The 19440-nt window shown below is 38.5% G+C and overlaps 1 protein-coding gene across 3 annotated transcripts in view; it reads right to left on the bottom strand.

Annotated features, from left to right (window-relative positions):
- SHOC2 (SHOC2 leucine rich repeat scaffold protein) overlaps positions 1–19440 on the bottom strand; it is a 68589-nt gene that overhangs the window by 22992 nt on the left and 26157 nt on the right. For all 3 annotated transcript variants that reach the window (XM_042019307.1, XM_042019306.1, XM_042019308.1), the window contains one exon: positions 5624–5761. In XM_042019307.1, the coding sequence (XP_041875241.1) occupies positions 5624–5761 (138 nt within the window). The remainder of the gene's footprint in view (positions 1–5623; positions 5762–19440) is intronic.

Genomic DNA, 19440 nt, shown 5'->3' with positions numbered 1-19440 from the left:
ATCCGTACACACTGGTCTCCGCATCTAATTACTGAGTGATGGTACATACACTCACTAAAATAACTGTCCCCACTCTAGTCTTACCAGGATGAATATCCAACCAAAATACAAAATAAAAAATATTTTCATAAATACACTGAATCAATGAACTCAGAATTAATTAGCCACTAGAAGCTATCCTAACCTTGAATGGAAGCAGTACGTATGTATTTAACTATATTGGGTTTGCATTGGAAATGTATTAATTAAAACATAAAACCGAAATTATAATTAGCTAAAAATGATACAAAAAATACAAAAATATTTCACATTGCAACAGAGACAAACAACAGCTGGACCTTATTTTGATCTATCAATGAAAGCATTGCATTTTACTCAATTCACACTGCATACAGTAAGACAAAGCAACTGAAATTTATTTAATTTAATTTTTCATTGGTAGTCTTTTTTTCCCTTTTCAAATTACTATTTAAAGCCCTTCTGTGAAATGAAAGACTTATATAAATGTAAATCACATTGTATGAGCAGTTTATACCTCACTGGCAATGTAATAAAAACATTAACCTTTCCTAAGTGAAAGATGCATTTAATTTTTTAAGTCTGCCCTACTATACAAAGCAAACATATAAAATGTGTAACACATGAATATACCTTTATAATTTTAGCTAATTAAGAAATGTGAGAATTATTTTATGCAGACCAGTTCTGGTCTGGGTTCCACTTTGTATCTTCCCTGCAGTTAAATGATGCCCAACAGCAGATACTGGGAGAAGAACCTAAGGAAAGGGGAAAGGACACCCTGAAACTTCCTGAAGAGTGAGGGAAGATTTTAACAGTGACTTCCCAAATGTAGAAGCAACTGTTCTGTTTTCCTTCTGCATAACCGGCATGTCACCCCATGAGCTTTTAGCATCTACATCTACCATGCAAACACTGAGACCAAAATGTCTCCTGCCCATCACATGCAGTACTGTCTGATTTTCACTAGTGTGACGCAACACCTCACAGCCTCATCCCTGCCCTTCCAAACTTGGAGGACAAAATGAGCAAGTCACTTCCCACTTGACACTTGCCTGTCAATTTCGCTGCTTTACATTTACTAAGTCTAGAATTGAAGCCAACAAAAACCAGAAGTTTCTTTGCCTTTATGAGACCACCACGAGAACTACACAAGGCTTATACTAACACAAATTTAGAATGTAAGAGTGGGAGCCACTGCTTTCAATCAGATAAAGAAAAGGCTGAGCTTATTGCAATTGCCCAACAGTAGCAGAATCCAATTAAAGAAGTTTCATTAACAGAATAGTCCAAGAAAAAAAACCTTAGACAAAGCACCAAATGTTGACCAGATCTCCCATAAGTGAGCCTATGGTTGATGCTACCAAGCACAGAATGCTCACTGACCAAAGCACAAGGTCATGCTTAAATGATGAGAGTATGAATATTGCTGTGAAAGCTGGAGCAGAAGCCTCTACACTTTGCTCCATCAGAAGGGTGAGTAATGAATAACATCAAACCCATCAGTCGCGTCTGAACGTTGCCCCCGATCACTAAGAGAGCTGCAGGTGCTCAGACATTTCAGAACAAGACTTCTGCTTTTGCTAAGCCAGCCAAATTTAAAATATCATTTTAAGTTAGTTTCACATTTCTTCAGAAATATCTTTATTTCTAGGCACTTAAAGCTCTCAACCACAATTTTGCATAACCTGAGCCATACCAATTCCACACGTCTGGTTCTGGTCAGCACTTCATGTTTTATCAACTGTAGGCTTTAAGAGCACAACAGTGTTCTCAGACGTACACCGGGGTAAGGTTAGAAGCCTGGTTTGGAGCACACTTTCAACCAGCAAAACCAATAAATAAATAATATTTAATTTCATGCAAGCTGTGATTTCAGCTTCTGAGCTATAGTGCCACAGCAAAGGGCAGGAGTGTAATGAAGAGCTGTAAACATGCCTCCCATTTTCCTAACCATCTCTTAGGAACAGTGCTGTATCAGACACTGGAAAGTGTGTCCACTGGAAGAATTTTTTGTGCTTTCAAAGTATAATTTTGGAACATTTACAACTATTCTTTTTCTTATTAAAATTTCTGTTGCCTTAGATGTCTGTAAATATGGCACATTTGACTAAAATCAAACTGCACACCTAAGAACACAAAACTAGAAAATTACAAAGCAGATGAATCTGATTTTTTTAAAAGCTGTAACTCTGCTTCTATTTCTTTCTCAAATAAGTTTTTCTATGCTTTTACATAAGAAATTGTGAACACATTTGTACTGAATGCTAAAATTAAAAGTTCAAAGAGGGAACACTCACAATGTGGTAATTGCAGGACAAATTATCTAAGATATCTTGTAATCCTAAGAAACAATTTACTCCACCCAAAATTTGTTTTCAGTCTCAACAGTTCAATTAATAATTTTAATATAAATGTTATGGTCTTCACCTTCTTCTATATAACTTTTGGATATATTAGTGTGCCAGCTAAGTATACAGAGATAAGACACAGTGTAAATAAAAGTAGCTAAGAATTCCACCCCCCCAAAAGAAAAAAAAAACACCCCAACATGGTAGAGGGGTGCAATCTGCAATGAAAATACTAAGCAGCTACGATCCCACTATGATTTTGATTCTGGGCTTGAGACTCTTGGAATGTGCTAAGACATTCCACAAAGCTCATTTTTCTTACAGGAAGTTATCTAATATAAAAAGTACTCTATAATTTTCAATCAACAGAAATACAGATATGAATGTATTAAGCCAATATCTACAACACAAGGCATTAGGTCACTTCCTGACAACTAATATCTAAAATTGACATTTGTTACTGCACAAAAGCATGCTTATTATACAGCATTAGTTGAGGGAAGAACTTGGTATTTTTACAGAGTGGGTATATTGGCTCTGCTACCTCTGTAATCACCGCTGATGCATAATCCCTTCCCTGCCACTCCTCTGCATGTCACCCTCACGTCCCCTCCCCACAGCTCCACAACATTTCAGTACATGCTGTTAGTTACCAAAGAAGCTTTTTTTAAAAACTGGCAGATTTAGAAATCTTTCTTTGGTAAAACCAAAACTTGTTCAGATAGTCCAGCAGTTACTTTAAGAGGGTTTTTTTGATGGAGAGAAGGGAAGGGGTCCTTTCTGAGGGGAAGGAGAAATAGAAAAGGAAGGGGGCTGTTTGGTTTTCAAAGCAGCGTGACAAAAACATCCTTCTAAAGAAAAACCGAGGCCCACAGTGGGGGAGGAGGGGACAGACCCAGCAGTAATGGAAAGTCTGGTCCATAACAGGAGGCTCATAGGCTCACAGAACATCAAATATTTATAACGAGCAAATGTGCTTGGTCTGTTTTGTCCCTGCTCTGTAACCCACAGAGTTTGACCGAACTGAGAACCATTAACAGCACTCATACAGTGAGCGTCCTGACATCTGGAAGCGTGTAAATGTTGCAAGAAAGGCTAGTTGTGGCAAACACCAGCAGATAGCCAGGAGCAGGGAAGAGGCAGAAACTGCAGCGAGAGACAGAGAGGCCGAAGGGCCGCCCCCAGCGCGCACGCAGGCGGCCACGCGCCATTGACTTGCCGGGTTTTTCTCAGTACTCAAAGTTTCTTGCTGAACAATCCCAACCACAAAGCAAGCTGTAATCTAAAAATCATGCCACAACTTGCTTTAATATGTTCAACCAAAACTGTGATGACTAAGAAATAAAGCCAATGTTGCTGAACTGGCTACGGCTGCCTTTTCTGCAACATGCATAAATGTAGGCTGATCATTATCATTTAAGATGGAACCTAAAGTTTTTCTCTTCACTATTAAATTCTGTTTGCAAACTACACGAGGCGCAAACATGGATTGCTGATTTTAAGCTCTTATTTAAATACTTTTTTTTTTTAACTTACTGTTTACAAAAGATATTTTCCAGTGGAGCAAAAACTGAACTAGAGTAAGGTTAACGACATGACAGCTCACTGCTCTCTCTTACTATTATTCAGCTGTCTTTGGTGGTTTCTTGAGCTCTAAGACATTGATATTCGGCTCAGATAACCACATAAAGAGACAGCTACCTACATTTAAAAGCGAGTAACTCCTAAACACTATAAAGACAATGCAAGGGAAAAACAAAACAAAGTAAACAGAGAGAAATCCAGTCCAGCCAGGTATAAACCTGACTCAAAAGAAACCACCTAAGCTTACAGAAACTTTTCAGAAGAAATAGGTGAGTCCAAACTATCCTGACTGCAGAGTGAGCAATTTCCTATCTATCACATGTGACTTAACTGCCTAATAAATTTGTGCCTCTCCTACTCAAAGACCTTTCCCTGTAAGTACAGTCATGCAGCATATTACAAGTGAGATTCTTCTGGTCCTTTGAGAAGTTCAGTGACTACCAGGCACTAAGCAACTTTGTAAATCATACTACTACTCTACACAAGAATTAACAGCATTAGTCTATAAGCCTTGAATATGGAAATCTCACACTTGCTTAGAGAATTTTTCCCATAATTAACAGTTTATCCAGAGAACTCACTCCCTAAATGGTGACACATACACTACACATAAGTGTTATGTAAAACAACATTCAGTAAGATTTACAAAATAGCTACAAAAATAAAGGCTGTACTTATGAATGGTGTAAGTTAGATGCAAACTCCAGATGGAATGGGATCTCCAGAGTTTAAAAATATCATCGATCCAGGAAGGAAGTTTAGTTCCAGTGGATACATCATCAATGTAAACTCCACTCAGGTCAAACTTCCTCAACCAAAAGCCACAGTAACTCCACATTCAACAGTTTATTGCTAGAAGAAAAGCTGGAGTGTCACTAAATGGTTCCTCACGTTACAATGCATTACAGTACATTAATAAAATGGTCAACAATGAATACCATTAAACTTACAACATTCATTATTCTGAGTATGTTCTAGTGACAAACAGAGCTTAAAAACAAGATGGCCTTGTTTTTAGTCTTTTTAAATTACAGCAGCCATCTTTTTCTGCCATCTGTTTAAAACTGATTTAATGAGATAGGAAAAATTTTGTTACTTCATCCCATACGAGATTCTGAAACCAACCAGGACTGTGTTTATATTAGCCCATTATTTCCAATGTAAGTTGCAAACTCTGTATTCTATTGCATAAAAGCATGTGGACTTGGGAAATTTTTTAGATGTTGCACCAAAGAACATAACATATACGTAATTAATTTAGAACATATATTACATTAGTTCCATTTTTCTTTAGTCAAAGATGTTAGTTAAAACTATCTGCCAAAGTACTACACTTCAACTACAAGTTTTTTAGCCTTTCATTTCTTTATATGGTCAGTTTCATTACAGAATGAACAAACAAACAGTACACATTTGCTTATAAACACAGAACACCTTAAGATTTAGAAGCAATGGATTTGGATTTTTTTCACTGTAACTCTCATTCTTAAATTATTTAAAGTAACATTTAAGGTAACAAGCACACCTTGCTTTTAATCTCAAGCATGAAGCTGCCTTGAGCTGAACACCAGTCATTCTACAGCCACTGACAGATACTCCTTAGATTTGTTCCACTTACTGAACATTTTGAAATAGTGATTTATTTTCTCTTCTCCAGCCTCTTAACATACCTATGGTTTCTGGCAGGTCCAGGAGCTCATTGTGCTGCAAGTCAAGGTTGGTGATCTGCGTGCAGCTTCCAATCTCTTCTGGAAGATGCTCAAGCTGATTGTGCGCTACATCCAGCGTTATGAGGTTACACAACTCACCTACAAGCACACAGGAAAACCAAACATAAAGGTCTTTAATGTACAGCTCTCGACAATGACCTCCACACAGAGATTAATAGAATCAGATGGATTTTGGGATAAGCTGAAAAAAAGCTACTGCTACCATAAAGTTATACATATAAAATTACAGGATCATAATTTCCTCAGTCAGATCTAAAACCTGATCAACAGTTTTGAAAAGCTCAGATAAAGCTTTAATAGATTCTCCACAGAAATGTTATTTATTGATTGATTTTCTTCTGACTGTTCAAGCTGTGGAATACCAGTACAAAACTTTTATCCTACATTTGTTTCAGGCTGACCAGAAGTTTAAAACATCACTAAGTAAATGAATTGTATTAAATTTTGAGAAATTAAGATCTGTTTCTATATATCATGAATTATTTCCAGGCACAAAATCAACAGTTAAGAGACAGCGAAATTATCTGGCTGACAACCTAGATAATCCAAAGTCCTGAGTGCTATTTTTAAACTTTTTTAGTCATCACAAAAAAGACGACTTACGATAAGTAAAGTGTATGCAAGCAGACTTATAGCAATTAAAAGTTTGAAATAAAAGGCTTATCTGTTAAGCACTAAAAAAGTTTGGATTTGCTTGGAGTTTCGAGTCACTTTACATGGAACTTCTTCATTTCTGACATTTATAAACTAATTTAAAAGCACAGCTAGGCACAACTCTGTTAACAGTAGTTTCACCTATTTTTATGTCAAACACACTGTGTTCTGAGCAAAAGATTGTTGGGTTTGAGGAAAAGGAAAAACCAACTGTGTGCATGAATACAGGTGTATGTATTCACATTTCTTGTATCTGATGGGGGTGAAACTAATGCATATGATTTAACACCTTCCACTCTCTCCAGTAAAGATGAGGTCACTGCATTTGTATATTAGAGCATGACTCAGTGGGTAACAAATTTGGAAGAGTAGCAAATTCCTTTTGAGGAGCAAATATCTATTTTAAGCTTCAGCACTGTATCTTTGACACAAGGATTTTCTCACAGGCCTGCAGGATTATCTTGGGCAAGTTCTGACGTGTAGAGCGTCTACTCGTTAGGTCAGCAGATAATCACAATTGGTGATTTAATAAACCATAAAATACTATGAATTCAGACTCTGTACTGAGTTCAGGCATCATGTAGCCACAATACTCACTATGTATCACAGAACAATTGTGAAAGGCCAAGAAAAAAGTCAACCTCAAAGCTTCATTATTCTGTTTTTCTTAGATTGTTCACATATAACTTGTATGTTAACATATCTTATTTCCCACACTAATTAAACCAAAAGGGGATGTTTTTCTAGAAGCTAGGCAGATGGAAATGTAAAGCTGGTGCTGAAGCAGCTACTGCACCACTGTGCGGCCCTTCTCTTACATCGAGTGTATTCCAGACAACCAGAGGCAACATCAAATGTGCTGTATCCAGCACTGCATAAGCCACACATTTCAATGCCATTAACATGCAGCAGAAAACAAATGTAAGAAAAAATTGAGCAAGAGTTAATGGTCTGTGGCAATGGCATCTTTTTATTATTCATGGAAACAAGTGGGCAAAGTGTAGAATGCAATTGGAGGAAGAAAAGCTTGAGGAAGACTTAAACATCTCCCTTTAAACAAACAAAAAAAGAGCCTCACAAAATTTTACTAAGGTTACTCAAGAAGCCTCACACACTTCAGGGCAGTAGTTTTCACTTCATGATTGCTGTTTTCATTTGTTTTCACTTCAGACCTTAACCAATGATGTCAAATTTGAAATATGGCATAAATTCCATTTCATTGCACTGAGTTCTCATTTCCTTGACTCTTCCCACTCTACATCTGCTGAAGTAGAAGAAATACTTGGGCGTTTTGCAGCAACATGTGCTGCACTTCATTTTTGCACCTGCTGATATCTTTGACAACAGCAAGCTACATGTTTGAAACAAACATCTTACTACCTAATTCTGAGGAGGAAAAATAATGAAAAGCGATGCCTATGTCTCTCTAGAAAATTAAGGGCAACCTAACACTTTAGTTTAATTTGGATAGCCATACTTAATATTGCTATATTAAAGATGCAGGCATTATTTTAAAAAGCAACACTGGTAAGCATTTAATAAAAATATTGAATGTTAAAATAGATTGAGGACTGCCCAACAAATTTTAGACTTTAGAGCAGAAATCAAACAAAAGTTAAAGCCCTATCACGAAGCATAGTGATTTAAGGAAAAGAATTCAAGAGACATCAAAATACTCAGCTTTTAATTCACATTGCTCAGTAAGGAATCTTGTTCTTGAACGTAAGGATACTTATGGTTTGACAGTATTTCACCAAAATGGGTTTATTGCTCCCTCTAAGGTAGGAGAGGGAGACGAAATGCTGTTGGCACTGAAATTTTTTCAATACTTTAACTTGAATTGCTGAGACACAACAGAGAGCACGCAAGTCAACAAAAATCACTTAAGGTACATTTCTCCTGTTGCTGTCCATGACTTATGGCAAAAAAATCTTACACCCAGTATGCTTAACAAGGTGAAAAACATTTGGGTGATGTGACAGAGACTCAGATCACAGAAGTGAAGAGCATGAACCCAGTCTACTAACTTAAACACTTCATTTGAGATCGAAATGAAAGAAAGTCTCAGAATCATTTCATAACCCTAACAGCACATATATAAAGAGGTTAACTCAGAAACAACAGGTAATTAATCAGAGATAATCACAGAATATTCTGAGGGGGAAAGGACACACAAGGATATAGTCCAGCTCTTAAGCGAATGGCCCACAGGGCGACCGAATCCACGTCCTTGGTGTCATGAGCACCATGCTCTAATCAACTGAGCTAAATGGTGTCATAGGTTAGCAAGCATAATCCCGGAAGGGACGTCCTTGCTAAGGGGTGCTTACAGTTTCCTCTGGGAACTGATAGAACCTATCAGCTGGCCAGTTTGAATATGGACAATTCTCTAAGCCACTTAAAGTTGTGATCACCTCTGTGATCCACATTTAAGAATAGGCAAACTCCCCCTCCAAGCTCTCTCTCGTTTCCGGCGCTGGGACAGGTGGCTGCGGGCCCCGAGTGGGGGCCAGTGGGCCCAGCCCAGGCCCTGCTCGGGCCAGGCCGGGCCGGGCCACGGCCATCCTGGAGCCATGGACCTGTTCCAGTCGTGGAACCCCCCCCACTGCCTTGCCGTGGGCAGCCGGAGCAGCTCGGCTCTCCCCCCTCTCCACTGCGATAAGAAAAATTCAACATTCCAGCTGCAAAGCTGCAAGGCCGAGGTGAGATTAACCCTTTTTATTGCTGTGAAGAGCTGAAAACCTGAGGGAAGAGAGAGAGGAGATGCTTAAAGCTGAAATTCTGTTGTGAAGCTATGATATATCAGAGTATCCTGTTGTAATTTCATGAAGATATGGGGGGTGGAGTGTTCAACTCGTGAGCAGAAGCACCTGCATTGAGATAGGCAGATGCTGACGCAGCTGTAATTTCATGAGAAGTTTGGACAGGGAGAGATGAACCAGATGAGGACTTTTGCTCCAAACGGGAAAGGAGAAAACCTCAGTCCCTAGAGATGAACCAGATGAGGACTTTTGCTCCAAATGGGAAAGGAGAAAACCTCAGTTCCTAGAGATGTTCCCAGAGATAGTCCTAAAGATGAAGATGATGAAGACCCTTTGCTCCCAGGGAAGGAGAAGGGCCTCTGTTTTTGTTTCTGAACAGCTCAACCTTAAAATTGTACCCCAAAAAACTTCAAGAGTGGACCCTCGAAAGCAGTTGCGGGAAAAGCTGCAAGTCGGGGGAAGGGACTCACACGCAGGCAGAGAGACTCCTCTTCCTAAATGGACTGAACGATATTTGGAAGTGGGCGGCTGTCTCGTTGTGATAATGTTTTCATAGCATGAGCAAGAAGAGACTTCTCTTTCTAAATGGACTGAACAAGGTTATTATGGAAGTGGTAAACAGACTGAACATCTTAAGGGTTGTCTTTGAACATTGTCAGTGGGAGAAGGGAGGAAGGTGGGGGGAGGAGGAGAGTTCTGAAGGTGGTATCATTTTTTTTTTTTTCTTCTTTTAGGTCTGTTAATAAACTTCTTTATATTCTTTCAAGTTTGGTGCCTGTTTTGCATTTCTCCTAATTCTTATCTCACAGCAGATAAACAGTAATGAGTATTTTGGACCAAACCACTACACTAAATTGGTGTTTCCGCCCGGTTACAAACCGAACCTGCGACAAATGGTTTTTTACATCTTCACATGCAAAGGCATACAGAGGACCAGCTGTGGCATGAGAACTAAAATATGGGGTGTTCAAGTATGTGTGAGACCAGACACAGTGCATAAATTGAAAGGCTCTTCAGAGCACCTCACAGACTGAAGGCTGTTACTGCATGTGGGGCTTGAACACCTACGATGAGGTAAAAGGAAGAGCAACTAGGGATGGTAAGAGTTGCTATGGAATCTTTAGGGAAGGGGAAAGAGAGGAATCAAGGTAGCTCAGAAGGACAAGTGTAGGAAAATAGAGGAATAATGAAATAAAAGGGTCCAGTCCCTTACAAACTAATGCTGGTCATGTCCTGTGGCCCACCAGCACCACCGGCCCTGTCTTTTCTTTAAGCTCTATTTTCCGGGGTGAGAAGCTCTCTGTTCTGAGGTCTGAGTACCAGCAACAGTGTAGTTAATGTGACCAGTACTACTGAACACATCCCAGGCCGTGGGATGAGAAGGGCTCTGGACACGGCGAGCGCGGCCACCCAAGCAGCAGCCACACACCAAGGGTAGCTCCTTACCCTGCTGAGTGACTGCACTAAACTACCCATGAATGGCCACACTGTGCACAGCACTGCTCACAACAGCAGCTCTGTCAGGAGTTACACCAGCACAAACACATGGCATAAACAGTGAACACAACAAATAATGATCTGTAACTACAAAGAGGCCAAACTGGAGGCCATCTGCATAATGCTCTTCCCAGGAGCTGATGTTTCAGTGAGTGAAAGTGTCCTTCTTATTGTCTGAACAGCAGCAGTTGTACTGAGAAAATGCTTTAAAAAAAAAAAAAAAAAAAGAAAAATAAGTTTCACCAAGATACAACTGAAATCTGGCATTTTTGCTTTGCCAGGGTAAGAAGGATATGTCAAAATCAAAAAGAAAGTTTTCCTAAAGGAAAGATTTGTTCAGGTACAAAAGGAAACATGTCTAATGAGTAAGGAGCTCATGATCTTATTCATAGTAACAGAATCCACATTTGCAATTTTTTGGTGTACTACATAAAATTTGCTGAAACACATTTTTATCTTGATTTAACAGAAAGAAGTCAGCTAGAAATGTGCTGCAGATCAAAATCAACCTTAACCAGAAAGCAGCTTCCTGAAGAAAAACCCATTCCTTTTCATCATGTGGACAAACTCCAGCATCACTTCACTAAAATACTGTTCAAACACCCAAAATCACTACAATAAGGCAAGCACTACTTTAGGGAAATACTAAACACAGGCAAAATGAACTAACTCTTTTTGCCACAAGTAATGTCCAAATCAGACAAGTTCTAAGCTCACAGCAGTGAATAAAGGATTCTCTATGGACTACTTGCAACTGTTTTGAAGGGATAAGCACCCTCACAACAATTAAAAAGTAAACTGGTAAGGTGTTAGGGGTTTGGAGTTAGATGTTTTTGGGGGGGGAGAGGTTTTTTGCCTTTTTTTGTTTGTTTTTACTATATTGCACTGTGATTGCAAAGGAAAAAAAGGCAATTAAAGCTCAAAGTCTGCCAAGAAAGCAGACAGGAATTGCATGTACTAGCTGGCTTGACAATAAAAGATTTTAAAGTAGGAGCAATGCCCATTTGAAAAACATAAAACAGCTTCTCTATAAATAACCTTCACAAAACAGTCAGTTACACCCTAGTGGGTAGTTTTTAAACATTTGTATTTTAAAAGGCTCTAAAAAAATCACACAATTCACATGCATTTTTCAGAGAAGTTACTTTGTGAAGACTCCAACCACCTTCCATTTAAAAAAATTTTTTAAAATAAACATCTAAGTATTCACCTCAACAATCCTTAAAAAAGGTGGGGTGAGGAATCACCTCACTGTTGTTCTCATACACACAAAGAATAAATGTTATAGCATGACAAAGCTAAATATACCTGCTTTAAAAAAACCCAGCACAATGAAATGACTAATATTTTCAGCATAATGAGACAGAATTATAGTCCTATTTCATGGCCAACTTTGAAAGCCTGTTATGACAGGAAGGCCAGGTAATATGCTCTGACTTACAAAACTCTGGAAGCTCTTTTTGGCCATTTTAAATGTAAAATACATCTTCATCAAAAAATACTGGAATACACACAAATTAACAGTTGGAGAGAGTATATAGGTCAATAGCAAAGAGGTTTCAGAGTCTCCAATCACTAATTCAGTCAGTGGGCACCCCTCTTGGATGGCAAACACAATTTGTAATGTAGCCTGTTTTCCACTGGATTAACAATGTGCCTGCCCATGCTTAAGGAGATTGGAAATTATGAAATCCTTCACAACATGATAAATGCTAGGCCAGATGACACAGCAAGAGGATCAAGACTCTTATTGAAAGTAGAAGGAAGAGGAGAATGCAAATATTAGTGGGACTTCAGGCTGATGTGTCAGAACATTGGTCATAAGCTAATTTGTAAGTATTAATTATCCAAAATCAGCAATGCTGGGAACAAGTTAGAAACAGCTCCCATAACTTTCGTAGTTATTCATCTTTCACTTGGTTCTCTGCTGGGAAAGGAAAAAAAAAAAAGGAAAAAGACTTTTAAGTCTATAAAAACTCTTTCGGACAAGTGTCCTGATTTTAGAAAAAAAAATTTTAAACAATTTTACAGTTTTGGAATCTTTTGCCTCTCTATGAGATCCGAGTACATCACTGTGACAGACAGTCTGAGCTCTTTGCGCTGCATTACCAACTGCCAAAAGAACAGGTAAGCAGTCAGAGCTACTCTGAATTATTACTGCACAACTGTAACTCACATGGAAGAGTTACTGAGGAGAAAATGCAATTTTAATATGGTAACGAGTGACTTATCTACAAAAGCTAAAATACTCATATAAGTAAGAAATAAGCACAGTAATATTATTCACAATTTGCAGAATACACACCAGGATCTAGTTGTGGGAACCACTCAAAAGCATAGAAGTTACACTCAGCTGAAAAATAAGACCCAAAATCTGCTCTAAAACAAGCTTCAACAAGACACAACAGCAAACACTTTTTATTTATTGCTTATAATTGAAAGCAACAAATATAAATAAAATTAAAAACATGTTCAAACAACATCTCAAATACGAGAAATGTAGAAAAAAGTCTTAGCAAGGGCTCAAGGCAAGATTTGAGGTGGACAGTAGAACCTCATTTGAGTGCCAAGACAAAGGCAAAGCCTTGCACCTAGCAGGGAATAACCCTGTAAAAAGGTACAACCTTGCACCAGGAGGTGAGAAACAGCTCTGCAGGGAAGGACCAGGGGTCCTGGTGATGCTGAACCTGGAGTAACACCTAGATCCTGTCCATTTTGAGTGTGGAACAAGCTCTCTAATAAGAAAGGCCCACCATCTCCCAGGCTACATTAGCAAGGGCAGCCTGAGGGAAGCCATTTTTTCCCTCTGTTCAGTACTTTTAAAAGCATTCAAACAGTTAAAATAATTGCAGCATTGATTAAAAAAAAAAACACGGGACTTCTAACAAGCTGTCGGTATTTAGTGGAATTACACTTGGGGCATCATCCTAGTAAGCTCTGCGAGTAGATGAAAAAGGCAGGACTACTTTATCATTATCCTAAAGCCAGTCTGAAGAAATTGTAATCAGGAGGAATTTGAGTAGCTGACAAGACAAAACTGCATCCCCACAACAGCTTTCACAGGAATCAGAACCCAGATACTAAAGCTGAAGCTGGTCAAAAGGAGTTCTACACTTTTCCTGCAGCTCAAGAAAACCACCAGAACTGGCTCAAATAAGCAGTTACCTCTGACTTCTAGAGAGCAACATACATGCATCAATGCCTATACTTATTCCACTCCTGTTCAAAACTTCATGCTTTTATCACATTAAAATACAAATGTATAAAAATATTCTCAACCACTGTTTGCAGACATTACCACACCAATTAAGCCCAGAAACACAACTTTTTTTCTTTCAAATTGATGAAACAGAGGAAGGTGTTCTTAGATAATGTAAATAAATATTTCTCTGTACTGTCAGTTCTACTTAAAAAAAAAAAAGGGAAATGAAATTCAGAGCATCACTGAAAAGCTTTGTAACTAACAAGTCGTTTAATAAGGAGGCACCACATTCAGCACGGAGTCAGTAGACCTGAACTAACGTGGCTGCACACATCTGGTCCACTGTCTATACAGCTGAAAACAAAACAGGTGCAAGTGTTATGAAAAAGAGTTTCGTAGCAGTGAAGAAACCACAAATGATCTAAATATTGGGTAGATGGGGGAAGAGAAGAACAGAAGAGAGTCTCAAAGACATTCCTGGTCTGGTGTAGGCAGATTCCCAGAATTACATTCTAAAAATATTTCCCTTGCAGAACAGTTCTGACCAGATTCTCCCCAGAAAAAGAGTTGCATTCACAGACAGAAAACACAATATTTGGAGTCTCAAGAAACTTGCAGAAACTATGTAAATGTAATTTCAACCACGTTGACAGTATTATTTCTATTTGAGTTGTGTGTGCTAACACGACAAAAATATTCAAAACCAGTATAAGATGCAACCTTGTCTTTACAAAGAAAATATTATCAACTTGATTGTGCAAAACAATTCCTTCAACACAACATGGAGGAATGCAATAAAACTCCAAATACAAGAAATGCAAAAGGCTTGCTTAAGTAACAGCCTGAAAACTGAAACAGTTGCTTGGCCTCATCCCAAAACAATTCCTCTGGTTTTCATCCTTCTCATGCTGAATGCCTGACTCACCAAAGCATTCACATTCTTCCATTCTAATCTTCAACTTTTTGATCTCAGTGGAATAGACAATTTACCAGATAAGGAGATGAAGCTGGTGTCCACCTTGAGAACTTGTCCCCACAATCATCCCTCCAGACTGTCTTTTGGCAAAGTTTTCACATGGAAACCTTTTTGTTAAGTTTTTATTTCATGGATGCCACCAGAAATTGAATAGCCAGGTGAACAGGTAAGTGCTGCCTTGCACTTGGTGTGTGCATGTGTGTGTGTATATATGAGCATATATATATATATATATATATTTTTTTTTTTTTTTCAACATCTGCGTAACAGCGACCTTTATGGTCAGGAACAACATTCAAAGCAAACTTGTGGACCTTGCTAAAGATGAAAGGCTTTTACAGGAGTTTAAAGGAAAAAAATAGCCAAGCCTTTGGAAGAGGACTGTACTGAGAATTACTGAAGAAACAAGCTGCACCAGCCTCAGGAAATCCCTGATACGAAAATAGCTGGATGTGGGCAAGGAGTCAGGTTAAGCCTCATATATAAACTTACTCTGTTTCTATGCACATGTTTGCCTAGGGCTAGAGTCAGAACCAGGATACTGGGCAAGATGCACTCTGAAACGATTTATTACCACTGTTGGGTAGGATGCAATTTGTAAGAAAGTCTGGGCTCACAAAGAACGACACAGAGCAGCTTTGCCATCAAGAAACTTCCATCAGTGGATTCTCACCACTATACGTAAAAACATTACAACATTACCTTGTTTCAGGAAGGTGTGGCTGAGCTAGTGGACCAGGACTCCAATGAGCTACACCAGGTTTTGTGATACAAGACATGGAGAGCAGTGGGGAAATGGAGAAAAATATTCTGAAAACATAATCTGATGAATTTTCAATGGCTGTCTGCAGACAGTAATCCACCCTTCCTCACAGCACTTGCAGTGCACTTGACAGGCTTATATACAACAAGAGCAATCCCACTGAGAGGCTTCACAGTGAGCTGCAGTGAGCCCAGCAGATCCCACAGCTCAGTGTGGGCCAAGCACGGTCCCGCTCTCCCTGTTCCAGTTCATGCTCTCCCACTCCTCCTCCCACACCAGTTCCAGGCTGATCTGAAACTACACTGATTTCAACCACCTAAAGTAATAGACAACAAAAGCAGCAGCTGGGAAGCTGCCAAGAGGGGAGTGGATACTGCCACTTTCAGTATCATGAAGCTGTTATACATCAGCACGTCCATTTCATGAAAACTCCCACTATTTCACCTGCAGAGCTTTTGGCTAAACATGAAAAAAACCAAACCAAAACAAAGTATTTGAGTATTTTTATGTCTTAGTCAAAAAAATATGATTATATTTGAAAATACAACAATGCATACCAAGACCTCAGCTTATTACGCAGTCAACTGAAGTAATTTCAAATGGCATTAAAAATGTAGAAGCAATATAGATGTTGTCAGGAAAGTGTTAAGAGAAGTCTGATAAATGACTAGCAGAAATTATTTAGTATGTACCTACCTACAATACAGCTTACCTATAATAAAACAACTGATGCAATGGAATGAGAGGTGCTTAATTCTGGGGGGGAGAAAAAAGACCAGAAACACACGTCTGTTTACTAACTATAGATAATAACACTTCCTCTTTCTCACTAAAATGTCTGTTTTAAATGCAAAGCAACTTTTCCTCAAGTGTAGTCACCAACTTTGTGTTATTTAACTACTAAAGACAGTTGAAAGTCCAAAACGGAACCAAACTTTAGCTGGTTTCCTAGCAGCTCAGAGCTGGCAGGTTCACCTCTTCCAGGTTTTCCTCAAGACAACAAACACCTTAAACAGGTCAGTCATTACCTTAAACAGGTGAGTCATAAGGTAGTTTCCAGGACCACCTGAGAACAAATGTAGGCAACAGAGGGAAAGTGTTGCATCTAAGACAATGAAACATTACTGGCACAAAAACCAACTACTCAAAAACATAGTGGGTGTTAGAAAAAAAGGTCTCAATTATCAGAGCACTTAAAAGTCCCTACATTCAATTTATTTCAATGAGAGTAGAAGGAAAATAAAGTTTATTTTATAAGGCTGGAGACTAAAGATTCCTAGAAAAGTAATTAAATGGGATGATTGCTTACAAATCAGGTGACCCTTTATTTTAAAGCATCAAGATCCTAAAGTTGGAAAGCCGTTTATTCTTATACAAAACTGCAATTTTTTGTTTAGTAACAGTGAAAGCCATCACAAGTCTGTAGCAAAAGGGTAAGACTTTAATGCTATCCCTCCTTGAGGGAACAATAGCAACATTTTTCAAACTGAAGTCTGGATCTTTAATTTTCTTTTTGTCCAGGCCAACCTTTTGTAGCACATCTCCCTCCAAAGGGCACAGTAAAGAAAACCTCGGATTCTTTGCACAGTGCGCACCAGATCAGCAACATGAGCACATCATAGTTAACTGCTGCAAGACTCTTCCTCTCTGGACAAGTCAGCGGGTTACATAAGCTTTGAATTTTTAAAAATATGAACAAGCACACTAGCATGCCATTGTGAGCCTTAGGCCTTAGAACAATGGGGCATTTTTAAAAAGAATTTGAAATGCTCTGCATGATATTGCTTTGTAAAAAGATAATGGCTTCATTTTACTTCGTGCTCTGCAGCAACAAAAATTTCTGTGTTATTTACAAGGTGATAATGTAAGTGCTTGCTAGTTTATAGTATTTAGATACTGTCCTATAAAACATGAAAGGGATTAAAAGAATCGAGACTTAAAAGGGAAGGGTTTTTTTTAACATGCATGTGAAATGTAGAGAAACAGAAATTCCACTGGAAAGTCAGAAATACAGTTCCCAGTAGTTTCATTTTTCAGCTGTGTTTTGAACTCGAGTATTTCATCAAAAAAAAGTAACGTGAAAGTGAGTGACTAGAAATCAGTTGCAGAAGTTAAACTATCTTATCTGGTTTTACTCTGATGAAAAACATTTTCAAATGCTTGTTCTATGTGTTTTGGCAGTTTAAATTATTTGTGTTACTTAAACACCAATTAATTTTATTTTTCAGCCAATTCAATTTCAGGCAACCTAGTCTGAGAAATTTACTTTGAATAAAAGAGGATGCTGTTGAACATCACAATTTCCCTTTGAAATTCTTCGTAAGAGTGACAGTTGTCTTGCATTTGTGCTTCTGAAAGGCCTTCCACAAAGAAGTGCTGACCCATAACAAGGAACATGAGTATTATCACAATACAAATACAGGGAGGACTAACTGCTGGGTACAGAGGCAGAAGTAGTTAATGTTCTCAAGCTAGGGTTTGGTAGAGAACTGAGAACAGTGCCTGTACACTTATCAAGACAATAAAAAAAAATAAAGAAGAAAGAAACAAGTCACATGTTCATGACACAAGTACCTACTAATTTTCCCATGAAGCAGTTACACATGATCTCTTTCAAGACTACTGTGAACAAACACAGATATTACATACTTTATGTAAACCACATTCAACAAACAAAAGAAACAAAGAGGGGTCCAGCAACAGCAATATCTGCAGTGTAAAACACACCTAGAAGTTTCTAAAGCATGACTCCAAACATTAGAATGCAATACCTCACAGAAGATTTTCTTCACACACTACTAGTATTACCTTAAATTTATGCAGCAGTATCCCCAGTTGAACCTCAGAAGATTGCTCCTTGCTAGATTATACCTAATAACTGAGCCACAAACAGAAACAGGTACAATACTGACAATTGTATAAGAGCTCAACCAGCTAAATTGGCCACAGTTTCTTCAATGAATGTAGAAACATGCAGTATGCTGGGTTTTCTGTAAACACCAGCCCCATGGTTTCCAGTGTGATTTGTTGATTGGTAAAAAATTCAACAAGGTTGTTGAACTTAAACTGAAGTGTCAAAATAGGTGAAAATTGTAATTCCTTCATTCTCCCAGGGGAAATTCAAGGGATTGCTGAGATGCTCATGACAACTCAAAAACCACGTGGATCAGAAAACATCAACCATTTCATTCCTGCCTAGCAAAAGGTACTCCTGTGGCTCCAGCAGAATCCAGCCCCAGCAACACCAACAGCTGGAAGCACCACTGCATTTCTTCACTCCTGTTACCACGGACAAAGCTCTCTGTACAGGACATTGCTGGTAACTGGATTAGCAGTTTCAGGCATGTCCAGTAGTTCCTGCCATCAAGAACACGTTATCTTACGTATCTTTCGTATCAACATGCAAGATAAAGAGCAAACACTGCTGGCTTGAGAAAGATCTGTCAGGTATACAAAGAGCATTTCCCAAGCTTTGCAAAATTATTGACCAGAGTGGCCACTTCAGTAGCAACACACTCACTGGCTTGGACAACAGGAGAAAGTCTCACAGCAGCTTTTGGAAACAGGGCATGGAATTATTACTCACAGTGTTACGAGGGCTTTCACAAGGTTTTTTTTCACACTTGAAGAAAGTCAAAGCAATTTCTTAATTCTGTGACGTTTATGTTCCCCCACCTCCAAAAAGGGCTAAACTATGCTTGCATTTTAAAAACTGGTGATAGAAAAGAACTACTGATGAACAGAATCTCACTTTTATGGGGCACACACATTGTTCAAACATTGCTTGAGAACAGTGTTATAAAGACATTTTCCATGAAGCAGAATGCATTAGGAACAACACAGAAGTTTTTGATATACAGCTAGTCCAGCACATTTTTTTTAATAAACCATTTAAATTAATAA

Source organism: Corvus kubaryi, unplaced genomic scaffold (genome assembly GCF_017639235.1).
Source record: "Corvus kubaryi isolate FWS band 111438036 unplaced genomic scaffold, C.kubaryi_AGA036_p1.0 138, whole genome shotgun sequence".
Classification (NCBI taxonomy): Eukaryota; Metazoa; Chordata; class Aves; order Passeriformes; family Corvidae; genus Corvus; species Corvus kubaryi.
This window is presented reverse-complemented; position numbering and strand designations above follow the sequence as displayed.